This window comes from Urocampus carinirostris, chromosome 10, assembly GCF_059441175.1.
Source record: "Urocampus carinirostris isolate Australia breed hairy pipefish chromosome 10, RoL_Ucar_1.0, whole genome shotgun sequence".
NCBI lineage: Eukaryota > Metazoa > Chordata > Actinopteri > Syngnathiformes > Syngnathidae > Urocampus > Urocampus carinirostris.
This window is the reverse complement of record NC_142358.1, coordinates 17,827,368-17,847,573: the sequence shown is the minus strand read 5'-3', so window position 1 is coordinate 17,847,573 and position 20,206 is coordinate 17,827,368. Positions and strand designations below refer to the sequence as shown.

The 20,206-nt window shown below is 37.1% G+C and overlaps 2 protein-coding genes across 3 annotated transcripts; one reads left to right on the top strand and one right to left on the bottom strand.

The window, feature by feature from the left end:
• Nucleotides 1–100: 100 nt before the first annotated feature.
• LOC148357978 (potassium channel, subfamily K, member 13) lies at nt 101–10,627 on the bottom strand. Of its 2 annotated transcripts, XM_088345316.1 has the most exons (3): nt 10,267–10,624; nt 7,174–7,267; nt 101–1,104 (listed from the first exon to the last, which is right to left on the bottom strand). In XM_088345316.1, exons 2-3 carry the CDS (start codon nt 7,259–7,261, stop codon nt 383–385), a joined length of 810 nt encoding a protein of 269 aa, XP_088201442.1. In that variant the 5' UTR covers nt 7,262–7,267; nt 10,267–10,624; the 3' UTR covers nt 101–382. The 2 variants fall into 2 exon arrangements, 1 of the variants encoding a protein (XP_088201442.1); XR_015851487.1 differs by lacking the exon at nt 7,174–7,267 and having other exon boundaries at nt 962–1,104; nt 10,267–10,627.
• Nucleotides 10,035–11,169, top strand: gemin7 (gem (nuclear organelle) associated protein 7). Its single transcript, XM_088345317.1, has 2 exons — nt 10,035–10,190; nt 10,271–11,169. The coding sequence occupies exon 2, from the start codon at nt 10,291–10,293 to the stop codon at nt 10,669–10,671; it is 381 nt and encodes a 126-aa protein (XP_088201443.1). The 5' UTR covers nt 10,035–10,190; nt 10,271–10,290; the 3' UTR covers nt 10,672–11,169.
• The last annotated feature ends 9,037 nt before the right edge of the window (nt 11,170–20,206 follow it).

Below are 20,206 nucleotides of genomic sequence, written 5' to 3'. Positions count from 1 at the left end.
TCCCCTGCCCACTGCCCGAAGATAGCTGGGATGGGCTCCAGCACCCCCGCGACCCTACTGAGGATAAGCGGTGCAGATAATGGATGGATGGATGGATGGATGCAAGTAGGAAAACAAACATCTGTAAGTAGCGCAACAGGAGGAAAAGCAGTAAAAGGTAGCTGACAGGCAATTGTGAATCATTTAATAAGTTTTACTGGACAAAAAATAATTAACCTCACATTGTTCATATATTTTTTTAGGCCAGTAGAGAAGGATTTGCAGGCCCTGATGGCCCACTTCTTATAACATTTTAAAATATGCTGTAGTGTAAATCCACTTGTAAGCTGAGCAGACATAATTAGAAAAAGAATACGAGTTAGAAAAGAGACAAAGAATGATTTTAAATAACTACAATAGGAAGTGACTCTTTGCAACGGTCGGAATTTCTACAACGTTTTTTTCTGTTGTCAGAGAGTTCTCTATGGCAAACTGTTTCCACTTCAGCTTCCTCACAGCATGCATTGCTTGCATGCGGGCAGTTGCATGGACAGCTGCATGCACAGCTGAGTTCAAGAAGACAGTTATAAGCCCAGGGAAGCATCCTCATTAGGCAGCTGAGTCCTTGGCTGATTATCAAAGAGATAGTGCTAAAGAGCGAGTACATGCAGCACACTCCGAGAAGCATCACCACGCAGTTTGCCACCTGGTACGCTCGGATTTCCTCGTGTTGCTTCCGCTGAACACTCACAAAGTCCCCAAAGCCCACCGTGCTGAAGGCCACAAAGCAGAAATAGAGAGATTCTGCATAGGTCCAGCCCTCCATGGCCGAGTAGAGCCAGGCTGCACTGCAGGCGACCACCATGACGGCGGTGAAAAGCAACAGGGTCACTTGGAATGTGGGTGGCTTCCACTGTTTTTTCTGGCTTTCTCGCTGTTGCAAGGTCTCAATTCTGCCATGTCGCTTTTTCCTTGAGTGGCACCAAAATAAGACGAAGCTGAATAGTGCAGTGGCTCTCTCTAGGAAGAGATTAAAGAAGAGAATGGCGGCTGAGCAGCCGAACAAGCCGTAGAACACCAGTAAGACTTTCCCAGGTATCGTGGAAGGGGCTGTCACGCCAAAACCTGTCAAGAAACAAGGTGTTATTGCACAAAAGTCCTTTATAAATCATTGTATTGAAGATGTTATTCTTGTACCTCACTGATGCACTAACTAAATAAAATGTCAAATGAATGGGACAGTGTGCATTATTTGACCGAGTACAGAGTACTTATTTAGAGGAGCTGTACGGAATTTGAAGCTTTGTTACATTCTGCATCTATCTCCTGGGTTGTGTCATCATTGCAGCCTCAGTCAGCTCGTTCATGATGCGCATGCAAGTACTGTACGTGCATTTCTTAGTTGCGCTTGAATCAACCTATTCATCTTTCCTGGGGTTTGGGTTGGCATTCTGACTACTTGAAGCAGGTATTTTCTTACTTTCACTGTTTTCATGCTCCAGCCCTAATTTCTTGAAACTAATGTGTTCCGCCCCGAACAGCTCTGCTAATAATACAATAAAAGCAGATAGGCGCAGTGGAAAATAAAGCATAAGTGCTATTTGAACTCAGTTTACAAACTCCACCTTTAAATGTTAGAATATAGCATTATATACTGTAATAAAATAATGCTTGGGACACAATTCCGAAACAACTATTACCTCATTAGCAGAACATTGTTCTCAATTTCAATATATATATTTCTATTTTATATCCTATTACCTTGTCTATTAAAATAAGAAAATCAATCCTCAAAAACAATATTATGCTATATATAATTTGGAGCAGCATGGCGGTGCAGTGGTTAGCGCATGTGCGGCACAGTTCTGTGGTCATGGGTTCAAATCCAGCTACCAGCCTTCCTGTGTGGAGTTTGCATGTTCTTCCCATGCTTGCGTGGGTTTCCTCCGGGCACTCCGGTTTCCTCCCACATTACCAAAAACATGCATGTCAGGTTAATTGGCTGATCCAAATTGTCCCTAGGTGTGAATGAGCAAGTGTTGTCTGTCCCTGTGTGCCCTGCGACTGGCTAGCAACCAGTTCAGGGTGTCCCCTGCCCACTGTCCGAAGATAGCTGGGATGGTAACCCTAATGAGGATAATCGGTGCAGATAATGAATGGATGGATGGATATCATTTGGAAGATAATGAAGCTATTTTCCAAGATTATTAAAAAAAAATACTCAGAATAGCTAATTGATCCACTCTCTCCTATAAGAGACAATTTAGCTTATTTTAGGTACCGTATTTTTTCTCTCATAAGGCAAAAACACGTCTCAGATTTTCATTCAAAATAAAGGGTCCACCCTTTTGGCTCAAAGTTTGAGTGCCTGTCCCTGAAACTAGCAGGTCAGAGGTTCAAGCCATGGCCGAGTCAAGACTTACAACATATTTGGGTGAAATCCAATGTTTTGTGAGATCATTCACATTCCCAACTAAATGTGACTTCTATGCGTCTCCTAGGACTCTTTAAGCTTCTCTTTTTTGATTGCCATCATTTCCGGTAGAAGACGTGTGACGTCTCATGTAATGGATTGTTAGCAGAAGTGCTCACGGACGCTAACGCCGTAGCGTATCTCGAAATTTGAAAGTTATTGTGCTGAAGAGCATTGTACCCCCAAATATGGATGAAATTTAAAACCTCTTTCCATGAAATGAAGGCTTTCCAAGTTTTTGTCCGACGTGATGTCTTCATTTATACTCTACGCGGAAGAAGATGGAAACCGAGCAACTGAAGTCAAGTCATGTTTGTTTGTATAGCCCTTAATCACAAGGAGACTCGAAGGGCTGCACCAACCACAGATTATTGGAAACTACAGACCATTATTACATCATCCCCAGATCTAAAACCTACACGAGGGCAAGGAAAAACTCAAAAACCTCAACATGAGGAAAATGAAGAAACCTTGAGAAGGTAATCCCCCTTCCAGGATGACCAGGCTGCAGATATTGCAATAACAAATAATACACAAATATTGTCAAAATGAAATAAATGCCATTCATAAGCTATATAATAGAAGTGTGTTTTAAGCCTAAATTTAAACAGTTCCACTGTGGTTGCAGATCGAATCTCAGGAGGCAGAGCATCCCACAACACCGGGGCCCGAATGGAGAATGCTCTCGAACCTGCGGTTCTCTTCTTGGCTCTTAGGATCACTAGTAGACCAGCAATTTCAGAGCGAAGGCTCCGGACTGGAACATAGTGGGAAATTATATCTGAAAGATATGAGGAGCAGGTCTATGCATGATTTTGTATACCAACAGAACTTTAAAATCACATCTTAAGCTAATGAAAGAATTAAACATTAATGCATCGAAGGTTCACAAGTTGGAGGAAGCTGAAAAACAAATTCCGACAAGTTTCTATCCGTTTGTTTCACTTTGTAATCATTACTGAAATAAACCACAACCAAACTCAGTTTAAAAAAAAATATACACACTTGTATGCTTGTCTGTGTGCATCACTCGTGCCCAATGAGCCGGTTCCACAGTAAGTGTTAATAAATACAGAAATAGAACCAGCTTAGGAGAGTGTGCCTTTAACACGGTGCACCTTATGGGTGTTAAAATACGGTATATATTGCTGAAAACATCTTTTGGCTTGGGGAGGGATGGGCGCCAGAACTCAAAGCAAATGATTCTACCTACAAGTATTTTAAGAACTGCATGGGTATGTATTTTTTTCTTATTATTAAAACATTTTTTTTTAATCACTAGAAGGCGCTATAGAAACTCACCGTCCCTTTAAGATCGACATGCAATAGTAGTTGGTTGGTGGGATCCTTCAATGTTGTAACTCTGGACACTGAAGGAGGTCATCCCCTATCCTGGTTTCCCTGACGACATAGTTTCTCACCAGGACCTAGAGTTTGTCTCCAGGTTCTGTAGGAAGTTTTGTAAAGTCATAGGGACCATGGATTGTTTGTTGTCAGGGTTTCACCCCCAATCCAATGGTGAGACCAAACGACTGAACCAAGAGCTGCGACACCTTGCCTGCCTCTTGGACCACAATAGTTGCCTCGCCATCGGCTTCCTGTGCACGGGAAAACATATTGCTGCACTAATCTGTGTTTCTGCACTGTGCTTCTGCACCATTCAGAGTGGGCCAATGTCAATTGTGTAGTATTGGAACATATGACCAGCGAAAAGATATGGTAATGGACAAAAGAACAGTAGAGTTCATCAACATTTCACATGAGTTCAATATGATTCAAGCAACTTTTTGCAACATTTTACTGGGAAATGGAAGAAAAAAACACTTTTGAATGCCACTGTATGAATCACTGGGACCATTGTGAAATAAAACATCTCAGGTTACATCATTAAATGTCAGTAAACACAGAAGTTGCAGTAAAATGGGACATTGATCCATCATTAATGCTGCCTCCCTCCTACGTTTCCAAGCGACAAAGATAGAGAAATAGTCACTCGGTAATATAATTGATTTTCTCAGATCTAATTTGTTTGATTTAAATCTAAATGACTTGTTTGTCTGTAATGGATTCAGTGTGAACCTTGATGGCCTTCATGGAGGTTGAAACACATCTGCCCTCGGAGTGACTGAATCAGTGTAGCTTGAGATTCTCTCTTCTAATCAATTTGAAATGATCAGATAAATTCTGTTTAATTGCTTCACTGGGGAAAAGTGATGACTGATCATATCTTTAAATGTAAAAAAAAAAACAATGCTGTTTTTTTTCTTCTGCTGCTGTTTCACGGCTGCATTATGTGTTGGGATGGGCTGTGTCTTAAAGTCAAAGCTGGTAAAAAATTGCTAAATTATGCTTTGGTCTGAGCAATTTAATTGTTGCGTAAACCACATGACTCACAACAAACATTAAATAATTGATCATATAAAATCTATTGTCCTGATGTTGTGTTTACATGTGGAATTGTTTTATTTTTGTAAATATACTTTGCAAGGACACTCAGTATGTGTTGCATTACTTGAGAACGTTTTTTTAAATTTGTATTAAGTCCTTTATTGTGAATTTTGCATAATTTCAGTTATGTTTGTTGTTGATGTTGAATATGTTTTGTCAATTGCAGCCTGGTTGGGGGTTCTCATTTTCCCCGTGCTTTTTTATCCTTACTCTCATGTAGGTTTGACATCAGGAGATGTTGTAACTAACATAACTGTGAGTTTGTGCAGCCCTTTTACACACTCTTTGATTAAGAACAACACAAATACATGTGGATTGACTTAAGATGTATACATCTATCTATCTTTCTACCGTGGTCATATCCCTCGAGACGGGTGACCGACAGCAAGACAAACAAAAACACAAAAACAAAGGAAATAAAAAAGGAAAAAGTAGCAAAAAACACAAAAACTTTGACCATGTATAAATACATTTCAGAATATATGTTTTCATTTTCTTTTTGACAGTAGGTATTTAAAATATGTATTCCACCATTTCACTTCCATTCTTGGTTGTGTGGACATTAGTCACTCAAATGGTCTCCACCCCAAAATAAAAATTAAAAATAAAAACTTAAAAAGCTTGTTTGCAATAGTGCCTGATTCTGCCTATATTGATACAAGCCTCATTTATAATTAACATCCAGTTTGTTGGCTAGTTTGATTACGCCAAAAAAATGCATTTTCTCTTGATCTTAATTAACCTACAGCTATCGGCCATATATTTAACTAAAGAAAGCTTCAGAGAGTAGGTAAACCGTGACGTCTGACCAACTGTTCTGTAATTTTCAGTTGACAGAAAATATTTAAATGGCTACATTGGGGAAAAAAAAACATTATAATCTTTTTTTAATCAAAACAGGGAAAATATTACTTTACTTAAGGTGAGCAAAACTTTATCTTAAAATGTTTGCAGTTTAAGCTTTTTTACATCCTTAAATAAGATTAAAAAAAAAAAATCAACAAAATCTTTAGTTACCAGGTATGCAAATTTAAAGATTTATCTGTTAAAATAAATTTAAAAAGAACACAATGATGAATAGAGAAATAGTTTTGTTTTAACCGCTTGAAGTCTGTATAAGCAATAACAGAAAAGAATAGTCTTTATTGTCAATGTTAAACACATCGTTCCTATTGGTTACAACGAGATTAGACGAGGCACTTTAGGATATAATAAAAAAACTTGAAAGAAAGAACAAGTTAAAAAGAAATATTGAAGGGACAGTGTGTATAAAATGGGCTATACATGTTCCTACATTGTGTGGCGCAACCGAAAATGAGTGCTAAAACACTGTCAAGAATACAAACTGAGGCAGGGGTCTCCAACGTGGTGCGTCCTATGGCCTGTTCTAAAATTTGCTCAAAAATTAGTGCTGTCTCATTGCAATTTTCTAATAACATTATTTTTTTGTGGTTGACTGAGTCTGTTTAACTGTACGTCCAATATTTAACCTGGTATTAACAAAGTAACAACATAGTAAAAACATCCATCCATCCATTATCTGCACCGGTCATCCTCAGTAGGGTCGCGGGGGGGCTGGAGCCAATATTCAGGCTATCTTCGGGCAGTGGGCAGGGGACATCTTGAACTGGTTGCCAGCCAGTCGCAAGGCACAGATGGACAGACAATTCGCTCGCTCTTTCACTCCTAGGGACAATTTGGACCGGCCAATTAACCTGACATGCATGTTTTGGAATGTGGGAGGAAACCGGAGTGCCCGGAGGAAACTCACGCAAGCTCAGGAAGAACATGCAAACTCTACACAGGAAGGTTCGATCTCATGACCTCATAAGTTGTTAATATGGAAATATATATCAAACCGGGTGCCTTTTGCGCAATTAGTAACAAAAAGTAGCTCTCAGATCCCTGAACACAAAGTGACAAAACTGTATCAATTTCTGCCCAGCTGTTCACAGAGTTCTTGTTTTTTAGGTACCTGTAATAGCATTATTGCAGAAAACTCCAGTATGTCAACTCCCTCTAGGTGAGGCTCATATTCCGTAAAACAAATTACAATTTCTCAAACTATGAGTACTTTAAGAAAATGCACGTTTACAATATAGTACATGAATTTTTGCTTATCATTGCAATCAATAGTTGTTTTTTTTTAAATAAAATATGTTTACTACTAGGAGGCGCTAAATAATACACCCTGTCCCTTTAACGAAAATCAGGATAGATCGGCAACATCAACTACTGTGTACATTCAAGTATTGTTGATCCTTAGCACTCACCAATGGTGGACACGACAGTTCCCACAAAGTAGAAAGCTCCGGGAACGTCCCACAAGTTTCGGCCTCGTTCCACACGAACGCCTGCCATCCTGGCCTCCTCGTAATGGCGCAAAAAAGATTTCAGAACTTCAAAACTCATATTATGCACATTACTGAAATTCCTGAGCCTCTTTTGCCAATGCTGGTGAGCCTGAATCTCTGCTGATCTCTCTATGGAAGAAAATAAGATGGCACCAGCCAACATGTAAAGGGCAATCAGCACTCCGAGGAGGAGAAAGTGGGCAGTATCCGCACGGGTAGAAAGGGACCGGTAAAAATGTTTCTTTGAAGACATTGAAGGAAAATAATGTGGGATATTTTTCAGGAAAAAAAATCAATAAAGGTATACAAGAATGCACATACAAATGAAGCCTCATTAAATAACATATAATTACAACAACTCCCCCTATCCAATCGTGTTCTGGTTACATCAATGTGTGCAGGTGGCTTTAAAGGGTGCTTTAATAATGTGTTGGAAGGCCTGCACTTATCACCAGCTCAATAATCGGCCTTTACTCTACTTTTATGAGTGCAAACATGTTATGTCCATAAACATGTACATTAAACATCTGTACTCTCACCCTCGGATACAAAAGCTCAGAATACACAAATACACATCCATAAGATTATGATCAATGATTTGGCTTTTTAAAGAGATACAAATTAAGAAAAATATTTTAGTTTCTTCCAACATTAACTTAATTTTAGTTATGTAGCGCATCATAGCATTAAAACATTATAACAGGGGTCTCCAACACTTTAGAAGCTGAGAGCTACTTTTTTGTTACTAATTGGTACAAATGTATACAGTTAAATATGCCTTTCTAAAATAACAACGTATCATGTTTGATAAGTCTATTCCACTTAATTCTGGTTTTAACATTGGAAACCTGCAAAGGAGCTCACTATAGGATAGTATTGCTCACTGTTGACCATATGCACTTTTTATATAATTGTTACTATTGATCAATAATGTTGTTGTTCTTTTAAAATCCCACCCTTTAAGGCAGGTCTGCTTTCTATAAAATAGGAGATTTAATTTAAAAAAGGGCTTTGGGAAGGATATTTTAGAACTGACTGGATTTTTTTCTGCACCTTGAAGGCTTTGTTGCAGTCCTCTCCTGGCTTTCTGGTAAGTTTCAAATTAATTGATTTCTTCTCTCGTTATTTTGAGTGTGTACTCTCGAGGGATATGACCAGGGTAGATGGATAGACTACACTATTAACTTACCAATTGTATTACTATATTTTTATCATGTTAATTCCAGGTTGTAATTATTAGAAGTAAGGTTAAAATAGACTCAGTCAACCACTTAGACATCCGCCTTGTATAAGGACCCTAAATGATTAAATTATAAGCTAATTCGATAAATGTTTTCTCCTGGGAGTTAGAAATCTAGTTTACCAGGAAATTCAGGACAAGTCATGTTTCTATAGTCCTTAATCACAAAGGAGTATCAAAAGGCTGCACAGACCACAGACTATTGCAAACTACAGACTATTATCACAATTACCTATCACTGATGAACTATTCTCAGAACTGATTCGTGGTTACTCGGGTTTTATAGGGAACTACCTGGTGACCACATGGGTTATGAACAAAATGAAAAAAAAAACACATGAGGCAGAGGTTTATCGGTTCTGTTGGTATTTAGCGGGGGTGTCTCGACACAAAACCTAGCTAAAGACACTCCCAGAGGCCTAAAGTACTACTGTGTCAATTTTTATGAAAATCGCTTCAGCCATTTCGGAGCTATTGGCCACATAAGAACACACACATGCATGCAATTCGGAATTTATACAATAGTCTAGACTAGACTAGAAAGATAAATGCAATTTATGATTTCATTTATGCATTTTTCATCTATTTTGTCATTTATTTCTGAACGTATTTTGTCATGTTTTTTTGTCGTATATTTTGTCATGTTTTTGGTCACAGCAAAATGTTATTCAAATGAGGCGGCGGTGCAGTTGCCTGACATTTTTACCCAATTGGTTAAATAGTGTTGAACGATTCGGCTATAGTTGGAAAGTTCAGTCAGTTTGAATAAGATTTTGTGGCATGGGCATAAGTAGTTAGTTTTTCAACCTAAGTATCCCCAAAAATTATAGCATTTTTAAAACTCTTTTCTTTAAAAAGGACAGGATAGGCTTAGATATAATGAAAAGCGCAAGCTAAATTATATAAAAAAGTAAAATAAAACAAACATGTGAACACCTCAGCTTCAGACATATAGTACTCCACCGCTTTTAAATGGTTCAGTCCATTTGATTCCTCCACTCTTGCCACCCTCCCTGCTCCTCTTCCACTCGGCTAGTGTCACTTGCGCCATACCGGCGGAGTCTGTAAAGGCTCTGGTGTATTACAGTGAGGGTATTAGTTATTATGGGAGCCCAAGAGTGCCATAATTCTATTTAAAAAAGAACATGAATAAAAAACGCCTTAAAACAAACATTCAATTAATAAAAACAGCCTCAAAAAAACATTCCATTTATACAGACATCTTTCTAAAATAAAAAAAAACCTTTAGAAAATAGTGTACCTAAAATGTTATCATAATTTAAATTTACATGTATTATCGCTGTAAGTGTAATGAAAAAAAATTGTTTTGAACCAGCCAGACAACCTGGGTGCTCAGCACTCGAAAGCTCTAAATTGTATTTAGGTATTATGTGATACATTTCTGCGTTCATTTGTTTCTATAGCATATATTTTTAGGTATGTTTTTATGCACGCATGTCTGAAAAGTGCTAATGTATGCAAATATAGGTGCACTTTTATTTCCACCCGTAGGATGGCAGTAGTAACTTTTCTCATCGGCGCGTGGCCAATGAATCACAAAGAGAAGAAGACCCAGCAAAGTTGAATTTGTGTGCATTGCTATGCCAAACATAAGAGAGTGGAATTTGATCAAGCAATTTTAATGTTTTTCCGGAATATAAGCTACAATCTTGACTGACCGGCTATTACGTTGCGGGTATTCCACACTTTGCCACCAAAACTTTAGGGAATAGTAAGAGCAAATGACTATTAAACGCATTGTTTCTGCTTACCAAGCAAAAGTTTCTATCAGAAGAATGACAACACCGGTACCAGTGCTTCGTCTACCACGAGGTCCGGACCCTCACTGCCGCGGATTCGACCCCAGATCGCCACGCTACATAGCTCTCTGTAGCACCTCCATCACCTCTTCATTGTGCACGGATCCGGAGGAGCTGAAACTTGAGCAAAGCACCCGTACGCGGTTGCGAGAGGACTTTCTCAGGTGTTTGCTGGCCTCGCGCGACAAGAAAGTGAAATTCTGCATGCACGGTAACGTGACCGTGAACGCAACGTTTGGTTGCTGCGACATCGACGTGCTCAACCTGCAAGTGTCCGATCTGCAAACTCCCATTGGCGTGCAGAAAGAGGCGCTCATCAGATGCCAGGACGTTATTTCATACACTTTTGATCTATAAAAGCATTTTTCACCTTTCAATAACGCTGAGGCGGATTTTTTTGGGGGGGGAAATTGCAACTCTGTTTTTGAGGAGTAAATTTGGTTGACTATTTGCAATTCCTTCTTCCTGACACAAGATGGCAACATGCGCTCATATTTTTGCATATACAGCAATGATTTGAACAGGATCAAAAATTATTCTTTCTATAAAATTCAATTTTGCATTGCTTAGAGATCAGAACAGGGTATGTCATTTTCTTGCAATCAATTTACAAATATACTTTTGGAAAACTCTCACCAAGACTCATATTCTACCAACGTATGTGTTTAGTATGGTGTGTGTGTGTTAATTGTTATTAGGGCACAACACTAAAATAACATCAACCAGTAATAAACACAATGAAACAATACAATATTTGCACACTAACAGCTGCACAATGCTACATGATACAGAAAGGGAGTAGGCTGAAGCAGAAGCTGGATTGATTGATTTATTGAATAAAACTATTGTGCATAATTTTTGTGTTCTTAGTTACTTGACTAAGTAATGTTTAACCCGTTTAAGGTGTGACTGGACAAGACTTTATTATTAATGATTATATAAATACCCCAAAATATTGTCAAATTGACATTGTGTATTATTTATTGCCTCATGGTAACAAAAATCAATTAAAATATATTGATTTAAATAGTAAACACTAATGCATGATTTATCATACAAGCAAGCTTTTTTTCAAAACCCTCATAGCTATCTTGTTGATATACCTAAAGAGCAAAAAACCCGGGAAAGGTGGAAAAAAAGCGCAGTTTGGTCACTTGAATCTCCGTAGTTTGTTATCTTCCTTGTGCTTTGAAGCACCAGTTTTCAGTTGAACTACACAATACTGTGACATCAAGTGGTCACATCATACACAAAATTATCAAATACAAGGAGTACAGTGGGACCTCTGTTATCACGGTTAATGGGAACCAAAACCACCCGCGAAAAGGTAAAATCCGCGAAGTAGCGGCGCCCCTTCAAAAAAAAAACATTTTAAAAAAATTTTATTATTATTTTTTAGACCCGGTAAACGGGGACCAAAACCACCCGCGAAAAGTGAAAATCTGCGAAGTAGCGACGCCCCTACAAAATGCTTTAAAAAAAAACAATTTTATCATTTTTTTTTTTTTTAATTATTTTATCCTATTATTATTATTTTTTAGACCTGCTAAGCTATGAACCCGCGAACGTGGAACCACGAAGTAGCGACGCCCCTTTAAAAATGCTTTAAAAAAAAATAAATTAATAATAATACTTTCTTTTAATTATTATTTTATTTGATTATTATTTTTTTGGGGCCCGCGAAGCTCTGAACCCGCGAACAGCAAAGTAGCGAGGTCCCACTGTATTCGTTTAGAAAAAAAACAACCAAACTTCTATTTTTATTTCGTAATTTCCCCCCCAAAAAAAAAAGGTTTATCCGTTTTGTTTTTTTCAAATATATTCGTTCATGAAAGTTCAAAGGATATGATGATGCAAAAACTCAAGTCAGCAGATAACTTTGCCCATTTAACCTGCTTATTTTCAATATTTTACCCATACTACAAAAAAAACTAGTTAAAATTAAGAACTATGTAAAATTAAGAACAAATATTATATTAAAAAACTCAATATGAGTATAATTAAATGCCTGCAGCTGAATTTTTGTTTTTCTGTTTTAAATTCAAGAATCTCATCCTTCAGGGAATTGCAAATATATAATATATATTTATAAACAGAACTACCAAATACTAAGACTTTTCTGCTGTTTTAATACGCCAGTTTATTGAAAATTACCAAATGCGCATTTTCTATGGAAACTACATAAAAATCAAGCAATGTTCATTTTTGTATAGAAAATGTGTATTTAGTAATTAGCTATAAACTGTAACTGAGTGTTACAAATACGAATCATAAGTGTGAAGCACATTGTAAAGTGCTTTGGGAGGTCTTTATTGACTTGAAAAGCGCTACATAAATGCAGACCATTTACCATTTATATTGATACCTAGTTGATTGGTGCTTCTTTGTTGTTTGCTGTTATTTCTTGTAAATGATAACACTGTCTAAAAACTACTTTAGAACTAAAAAATGACCCTCTTAGATGCAACTAGGATTCCATCCATTATCTGCACAGTTTATCTGTGTATTATTTGCCCTCATGTAGGTTTTAGATCAGGGGATGGTGTCATAATAGTCTGTGGTTTGCAATAATCTGTGGTCTGTGCAGCCCTTTGAGACTCTTTGTGATAAAGGGCTATAGAAATAAACATGACTTGACTTATCCTCAGTTGGGTCGCAGGGGTGCTGGAGCCCATCCCAGCAGTCTTTGGGCAGGGGACAGCCTGAACTGGTTGCCAGCCAGTCGCAGGGCATACAGGGACAGACAACTCACTTGCTCATTCACACTTAGGGACAATTTGGACCGGCCAATTAACCTGACATGCATGTTTTTGGAATATGGGAGGAAACCGGAGTCTCCGGAGGAAACTCGCACAAACGGGGAAAACATGCAAACTCCGCACAGGAAGGTATCTGGATTCAATATCATGACCTCAGAACTGTGCCGCGAACGTGCTCAGTTGCCGTGCCGCCCACTACTAGGATTAAATTCTTTTTATGCATTCTGAAATCCAATTTTAAACTTTTGGTATTTCTGTGTGTGTATACATGTATATAAATTTGTGTGGACTCTATAAAAGCTCCACAAGCATGGGAAGAACATTCAATTTAATGACAGAATTAGAAATGATTGAGTTTAATTTCAAAATCATACTACATCATAAATGGACCTTGTCAAAAGAGATGTATGGCCATTACATATAAATTGGTAATGCATCTGAGTGTTTTAGTTTATAAAAAAGATTAAAACAGATTCCGCACCAGATGACCCTTCCTCAAAGTAAAGTTCCCTACTTAGTTTTTCCATGTAATGCAAAGAAATCAAACAGTGGTCACACATATTTCTAATAACATTCCGGGCTACAAAATTCCTCATTGTTGTGCAGAGCAGAGGACATCAATACTATTTAATCTCCCTAAAAGGTGTATTTTGCGAGTTTCAATAAGTCATTTTATTTGAGTGCCATTTGGCGTCTGTGCTCTGCCTGCATCTTTTATTCTTCTTTTTTTTGTACTTGAATTATCCAAGCACTCAATTGGGACAGTCATCAATGAGTGAGTGACTCATCCCTCCTTGCGTCCTCCCTAATCCGAAATATGACTTACATGACGTCATCGGGCCTTGCGTGATTGAATCAGGAAGCCCACAAGGACGAGGAAGGTTAATTTTATTTACGCATATTTGTTGTGTGAGTGGTCCTCTGTTGCTGTCACTTCTTCTCACCTCTGTGACGAGCGCCTCCACGTGATGGATGTAGGTGACATTTTTACACTAACCAGAACTGAGCAAAATAACAGTATTATAATTATTTTTCTACAAATATATTGTATGTGCCACCTGCTAGTCCAAACACAATATTCTGTTTAATATTGCAATTGTGTAAAGTGTTATCCCAAATTTGAAAATGTTCTCCTTGCTAACACCATCTTCTGGCTTAAAACAACATTGCAGCCTCGGTCAAGCCGCTTGTGCGGCGCGTGCAAGTACGTGCATTTCTGAGACGTGCTTGAATAAACGCTTCTTTTTTCACTCTTTTTGGGGGTAGGTTGAGTTAGCGTTTGGGCTGTATTTGAAACATTCAATTTCTTACTTTCACCATTTTCATACTTCACGAACAAAAAAAAACGCTATTTTCCACCAAGAAAGAAAAAATACTCAAAATTAGCTAGACAATGCATCATCTGCTAGATGAGATTGTTTAGCTCATTATAATTAGAATTAGAATCTTGGAATTACTCTTCACCCCCTCTCCTCCCATACCTGCTTTCCAATGTGTTGTGAGTCCGGAACCGCTCTGATAAAAGTAAGATATTTGAAACAGTTATTTTCTTACTTTCACCATTTTCATGCTTCACTAACAGAAAACCACAAGCACAAGCTTGGACTCACTCTCCACCCCTCCCCCCATTCCTGCTTTCTAATGTGTTGCGAGTCCTGAACCGCTCTGATAAAAGTAAGATATTCGAAATGGTTATTTTCTTACTTTCACAATTTTCATGCTACACTAACAGAAACCCACAAGCAAGAACATGGAATCACTCTCCACCCCCTCTCTCATTCCTGCTTTCTGATGAGTTGCGAGTCCTGAACATCCCTGATATAAGTAAAATGAAAGCAGATAGGTGCGGTGAAGTTTGTTTAATGAAAGGCTCACATATTTAATAGAGAACATATTCTACTTTCTCTTTTTAAGGAAACCTCAAACGATGGACCCCACACATAAGAAGCAAAATGTACCAATTTTTAGTCTTTTCAATTTTGATTGTTCGTTATCGCTATCCGTCCTTTGCGTAATGTCATATTCATGCGATGGCAAATGTCAAAATGGCCGCCCTTGCAGTAAAAACAGGTAAACATTGATACTTATTTCATAATCAACAAAAATCAATCAGAATGTTGTGATTTAGAAGCGTGGTGAGACGTATCCAAACAAAAAAAGCCTCTTCTTCTTCATGTTGAAATTTAGCGCCATCTTTTATGTTACGTGTTTTCCAATACTTTTACATATCCCTCTAAAAAAGGACCTTGCTTGCCAGTTCAGTACTTATGTCCTTTTTTTCTACCCAATTATTGACACGTCATGAAAAATGAAGGGTTTACATTTTTCAAATTGACATTCTAAAGTATTATTGCAGCGTAGTAAATTGCAAAAGATAAAGTACTATTCAATTGACCGAACATTTTGTTTATTCTAAGTATTTTTTCTATTGTGATATTTTATCATGTTTCTTGAGTAAAATAAGAAAAATCCCTTTTAAAAAACAAGAGTATGCAGATGAGGTTAAATACTTTCACTCATTTTAAAAACTATTTTCCACCAAGAAAGAAAAAATACTCAAAATTTGCTAAACAATGCATCATCTGCTAGATGAGATTGTTTAGCTCATTATAATTAGAAGTAGAATCATCTTTATTTTCTATTATATGAATTTTTTTCAAGGAAACAAATCAAACTTAAAATGACAAATAATTTACTTAAAGGTGCATTTTGTGTTATTTAGCACCCACCAGTGAAAAAAGTAGTTTAATAAAACCAGTATTTGTTAGAATGATGAGCAAAAATTAAATGAACAATCATATAGAAGTTTATTTTCTTGAATACTCATTGGTAGATTAATTTGTATTTTTTTACATAACACGAGGCTCATCATTGTCCGCCATCTTGCTCCCACGGGTACCCCAAAACACAAAAAAACCTTGTAGACGCTGGGCAAATAAAGAGTAGAAAAATAGTGCGTTTTGGTCAATTTGAGTCCCGTACTTTGTATTCTTCATTGTGCTTTGCATCACTTGTTTTCAGCTGCACTACACAATAGAGTGACATCTACAGCGTCCCTTTAAGATTTTCCAAAACAATTAGAAGAAAATGCTGAAAAGTATCCAAACGATCAACCAGCTGCTAGATGAGACGGAGTAGCTTATTTCATTTATAAATTTTCTTTTTTTTTTAAATAAAAATAAAATAAAATAAAAATGTAATACAATAGTACAATAATACTCTTAAAATAATACAAATACCTGCCAATTTATTTTTTTCAGAAAAATGTTCGAAAAACAAATAGATGACATTTTAAATTACTGCTTAAAAGACTTTTCACATGCTGAAATCGTGCTAATTTACGAGAACAAGTTGAATTATTTTGGCAGCTTCTATTTTGTAACGGTGCCGGTCAGTATCAATGTTATCTCCTCACATTTTCCTGTTGGTCCTCACTTTTAAGAGGAAAACATCTCCGCCTCAGCACGTGTGTTGCTATGCAGTTGTTCGGCCATTGCATTCCAAGGAATCTGACCCGCACACGGTCAGTCGACAGGAAGCACATTCCCAACTGCTTCCTGTTTGTGGCCCTCACTCTTACACTTCCTGGCCAGTGTCTGATAACTTTTAAAAGCACTTAATCTTTAACCCAAACCTGGACTGAAATACCTGGGCCGTAACCTCATGCTACATTTATTTTTAGTATGCTACTTTAGCATAAAATGTTGACCGCAAAGCCCAAAGGGTGATAAAACCTATGGAAATGAATCAAATCATGCTAATAAACTTACAATTTAGTGTCTGATTTCAGAAAATCGAAGTTACACATGTTAAAGTAAGTTTATATATATATATATATATTTATATATATTTATATTATATATATATCCATTATCTGCACCGCTTATCCTCAGTAGGGTCGCGGGGGTGCTGGAGCCCATCCCAGCTATCTTTGGGCAATGGGCAGGGGACACCCTGAATTGGTTGCCAGCCAGTCGCAGGGCACACAGGGACAGACAATTCGCTCGCTCATTCACACCTAGGGACTATTTGGACTGCCCAATTAAACTGACATGCATGTTTTTGGAATGAAGGAGGAAACCAGACTGCCCGGAGGAAACCCACGTAAGCACAGGGAGAACATGCAAACTCCACACAGGAGGTTCGATCTCATGACTCAGTGCGCTAAGAACTTTGCCATTTTTATTGTTTAATATCTCTTGCATCCATTCAATGTGGTTGGTGTAAAGTGTAAAGAAGAGGCGAGCCGTTTCTTTTGAAACGAAAGTGGAATAAGAACGCTTGACGCGGTTGAGAGAATTTTTCTGCCACTTTCTCCCACAGAGGAAGAAGACGCCTAACTTTTGAAGTTCATCTTCCAAAAGTAAGTTAAACTCAAATTTTTTCATCTTTATAGAGCATATCATTTTATTAAATTTTATTTTTTTTAGCACAAAACAATAGAAGTTCATTATAAAGGTCTTTAACATATTTATATAAACCTTAAACATACATTCCATACAAAATATAGCACTGAAGCACTGAAATTCAACTGACGAACGATTGTCTGGAACCTATATATGTATATATGTATATATATATATATATATATATATATATATATATATATATATATATGTGTGTGTGTGTGTACATATATATATATACACACATCCGAAGAAAAGGAAATAATCCAAAAGTCTGTATTAATTTAATCTACATGATTTATATGATAAGTCACATCCTCGAAAATATAAACAAGAAGGAAAAAATAAAAGATAATGGGATATTCCAAGATGATGTGTGTTCAGTTGTTTACGAGTTTGTCCAGGTTTTCAACCCTCTAGATCAGCTGTGTTTTAATTTTATCAGGGAGACTTCTTTATTTTAAATAAAACTTTACAATTAGCCTTCCAGGTACTGTCCATGGATTTTTTTTTATTTGACGTGCCTTCCGGGCGATTTCATTGTTTATTTTGGTCAGATTTTCGTTGATGTAGACGTTTCGGCCTTTTAATTTAGGTCCTTTCTTCAAAATGGCTCGCTTCTGCCAAGGCTTGGAAACCCATACAAAACAAATGGTGGTCTTTTTTCTCCTGGAGGAAGTTGATAGCAGAGGTCAACAAGGTCTTCATTTACTGTTATGTTGAAACTTCTGAGTTGTGAAATCACTTGTGGAGCCACTGTCTCCATGTGTTGGTTTGGGTCTGCATTTCCTGCTAGCAGCTGAACCTTTAGTCCTGTAATGATGAAATCATTGAGACCAGCACATTATCCAAAATCATCCGCTTTATGTTGTAGAGTTTTACTTATTTAATTTGTTTTGTCGTAAAAAAAACTCAACGCTACACTTGTTTCTACCCTTCTTGTATCGGTACCCAAATGTTGATTCAAACACTGGAGAAAGAAAAAGTATGTCCTTCTTCAGTTCTTCATGCTCGTTGACACTGATATATGACCATTTTGTTCCTGGTTTACTTTTTTAAATCTTTGATGGTCCCAAAGGTAAAGCCTTTAAGTCACTAAGTGTGGCAACCTGAGATTCCAGGGTTAGGTACTACTCCTACTGTAGTTTGTATGGCTCTCACCTTCAAATTGAGAACTTTCAAGAATCATTTTATGTGTTGCTATGTAAACATGTCAATCCCTGTATGTAACGCAAATGCTACACTTATTTTGTTTAACATAAAGCCACATTTTAGCTAGCTTTTTGGGTTTAGCCTATAGGAATCACTGATTCACTTTTTTCTCAATTCCGATCCATTCTGTGACATATTTGGATGGAAACGTGAACTTTACTGTCCCATATGTGCCAGCCAGTTAAGCTACAATCTACAGATGGATATATTTGTTTTTATTTGACTTGATAGATATATTTTTTGCAACGTTTTTTAAAGAATTTTTCTGTTAGATAGTTTTTAATTTTATTAAAATACTGTATTCAATAAATCAAAAAATGAAAAAGATATTTACTAAGGCATATTTATGATAATTAAAAACAAAAGCACAATTTGTAATTGATTATAGTTCAAATGTGTTTTTAGGAAATGTAACTCATTTGTTAAAAAATGGGAAAATATATTTATATCCAGCAAAATTATCTGCCAAACAAACAAATGTTGTCAATTTTTTTCTTAAATTATTATTTTACTTCAGTTTCAGAACTCAGTGTTTTGCAGTGTACGACTGAAATGTACAGGACTTTCTCAGAAAATTATAATATTGTGATCAAGTTCTTTATTTTCTACAGTGCAATTAAACAAACATTCGGGATCCATTACAAATCTACCAAAATATTGCAAGTCCATTGTTTTTTGATATTGGTGATTTTGTCAAAAACTCATATATCCATCTCAAAATATTAGAATATCATGAATAAGTTTACTAGTAGGCAGTCAACCATTTTGAGAAAAATTAGAATAAAAAACTGCAATTTTTCTGTTGACTTATAATGAGTCCAGAATCTATAACACTGTTTTTTTTTAAATGGCGTAACAGAAAATAGAGAACTTTATCTGAACATTCTCATTTTGTGAGACATTCCTGTACAGCGCAATGAGGTCTGAAGTCACTTGTTTAAAAAAGTGACGTGCTTTCCTAATACATGGTGTTTTCAAGACGGTCACAATAGGAATCGCTGAGTCACTGTTAGTCCCAAGACTAGTTTGAGCGGCTATCGGCAGGGAATGTTGGAGTTGCTCCAGTGATTGTGAAGGACAGGAGTTGCATGGCGGTCTAACTTCCTGACCTTAGCAGCCCGGTGAGATAAAGAAGGAGCTCAGCCACGCAGGAATACAGGTCTTATGTTTATGTAGTCACAAATCTGAAGTGTGGCACTTATGTTTTAGCTTGGACTACTTGCAACTGGGCCAAATAATTCAAAGTACAGTAGTACCTCCATTTAATAATTGAACTGGTTACAGAAGTGAATGACCACTTGTAAATCAGGACACATTTCCCCATTGAAAATAAATCTTCCGTACGAAAGATTACGCTAACATGAACGTGTAAAAATTTAAAAAATCAGGTCGTTTACACGTCATTTAGCACCGGGGTCTCCACAACAAGTGGTGAGCGGTTAAAGGATAAAGAAAAGATTTATGAATAGGATTTCTTACCTTTGTGGTGGTCTGCAGAAACCATGCTCTATTCCC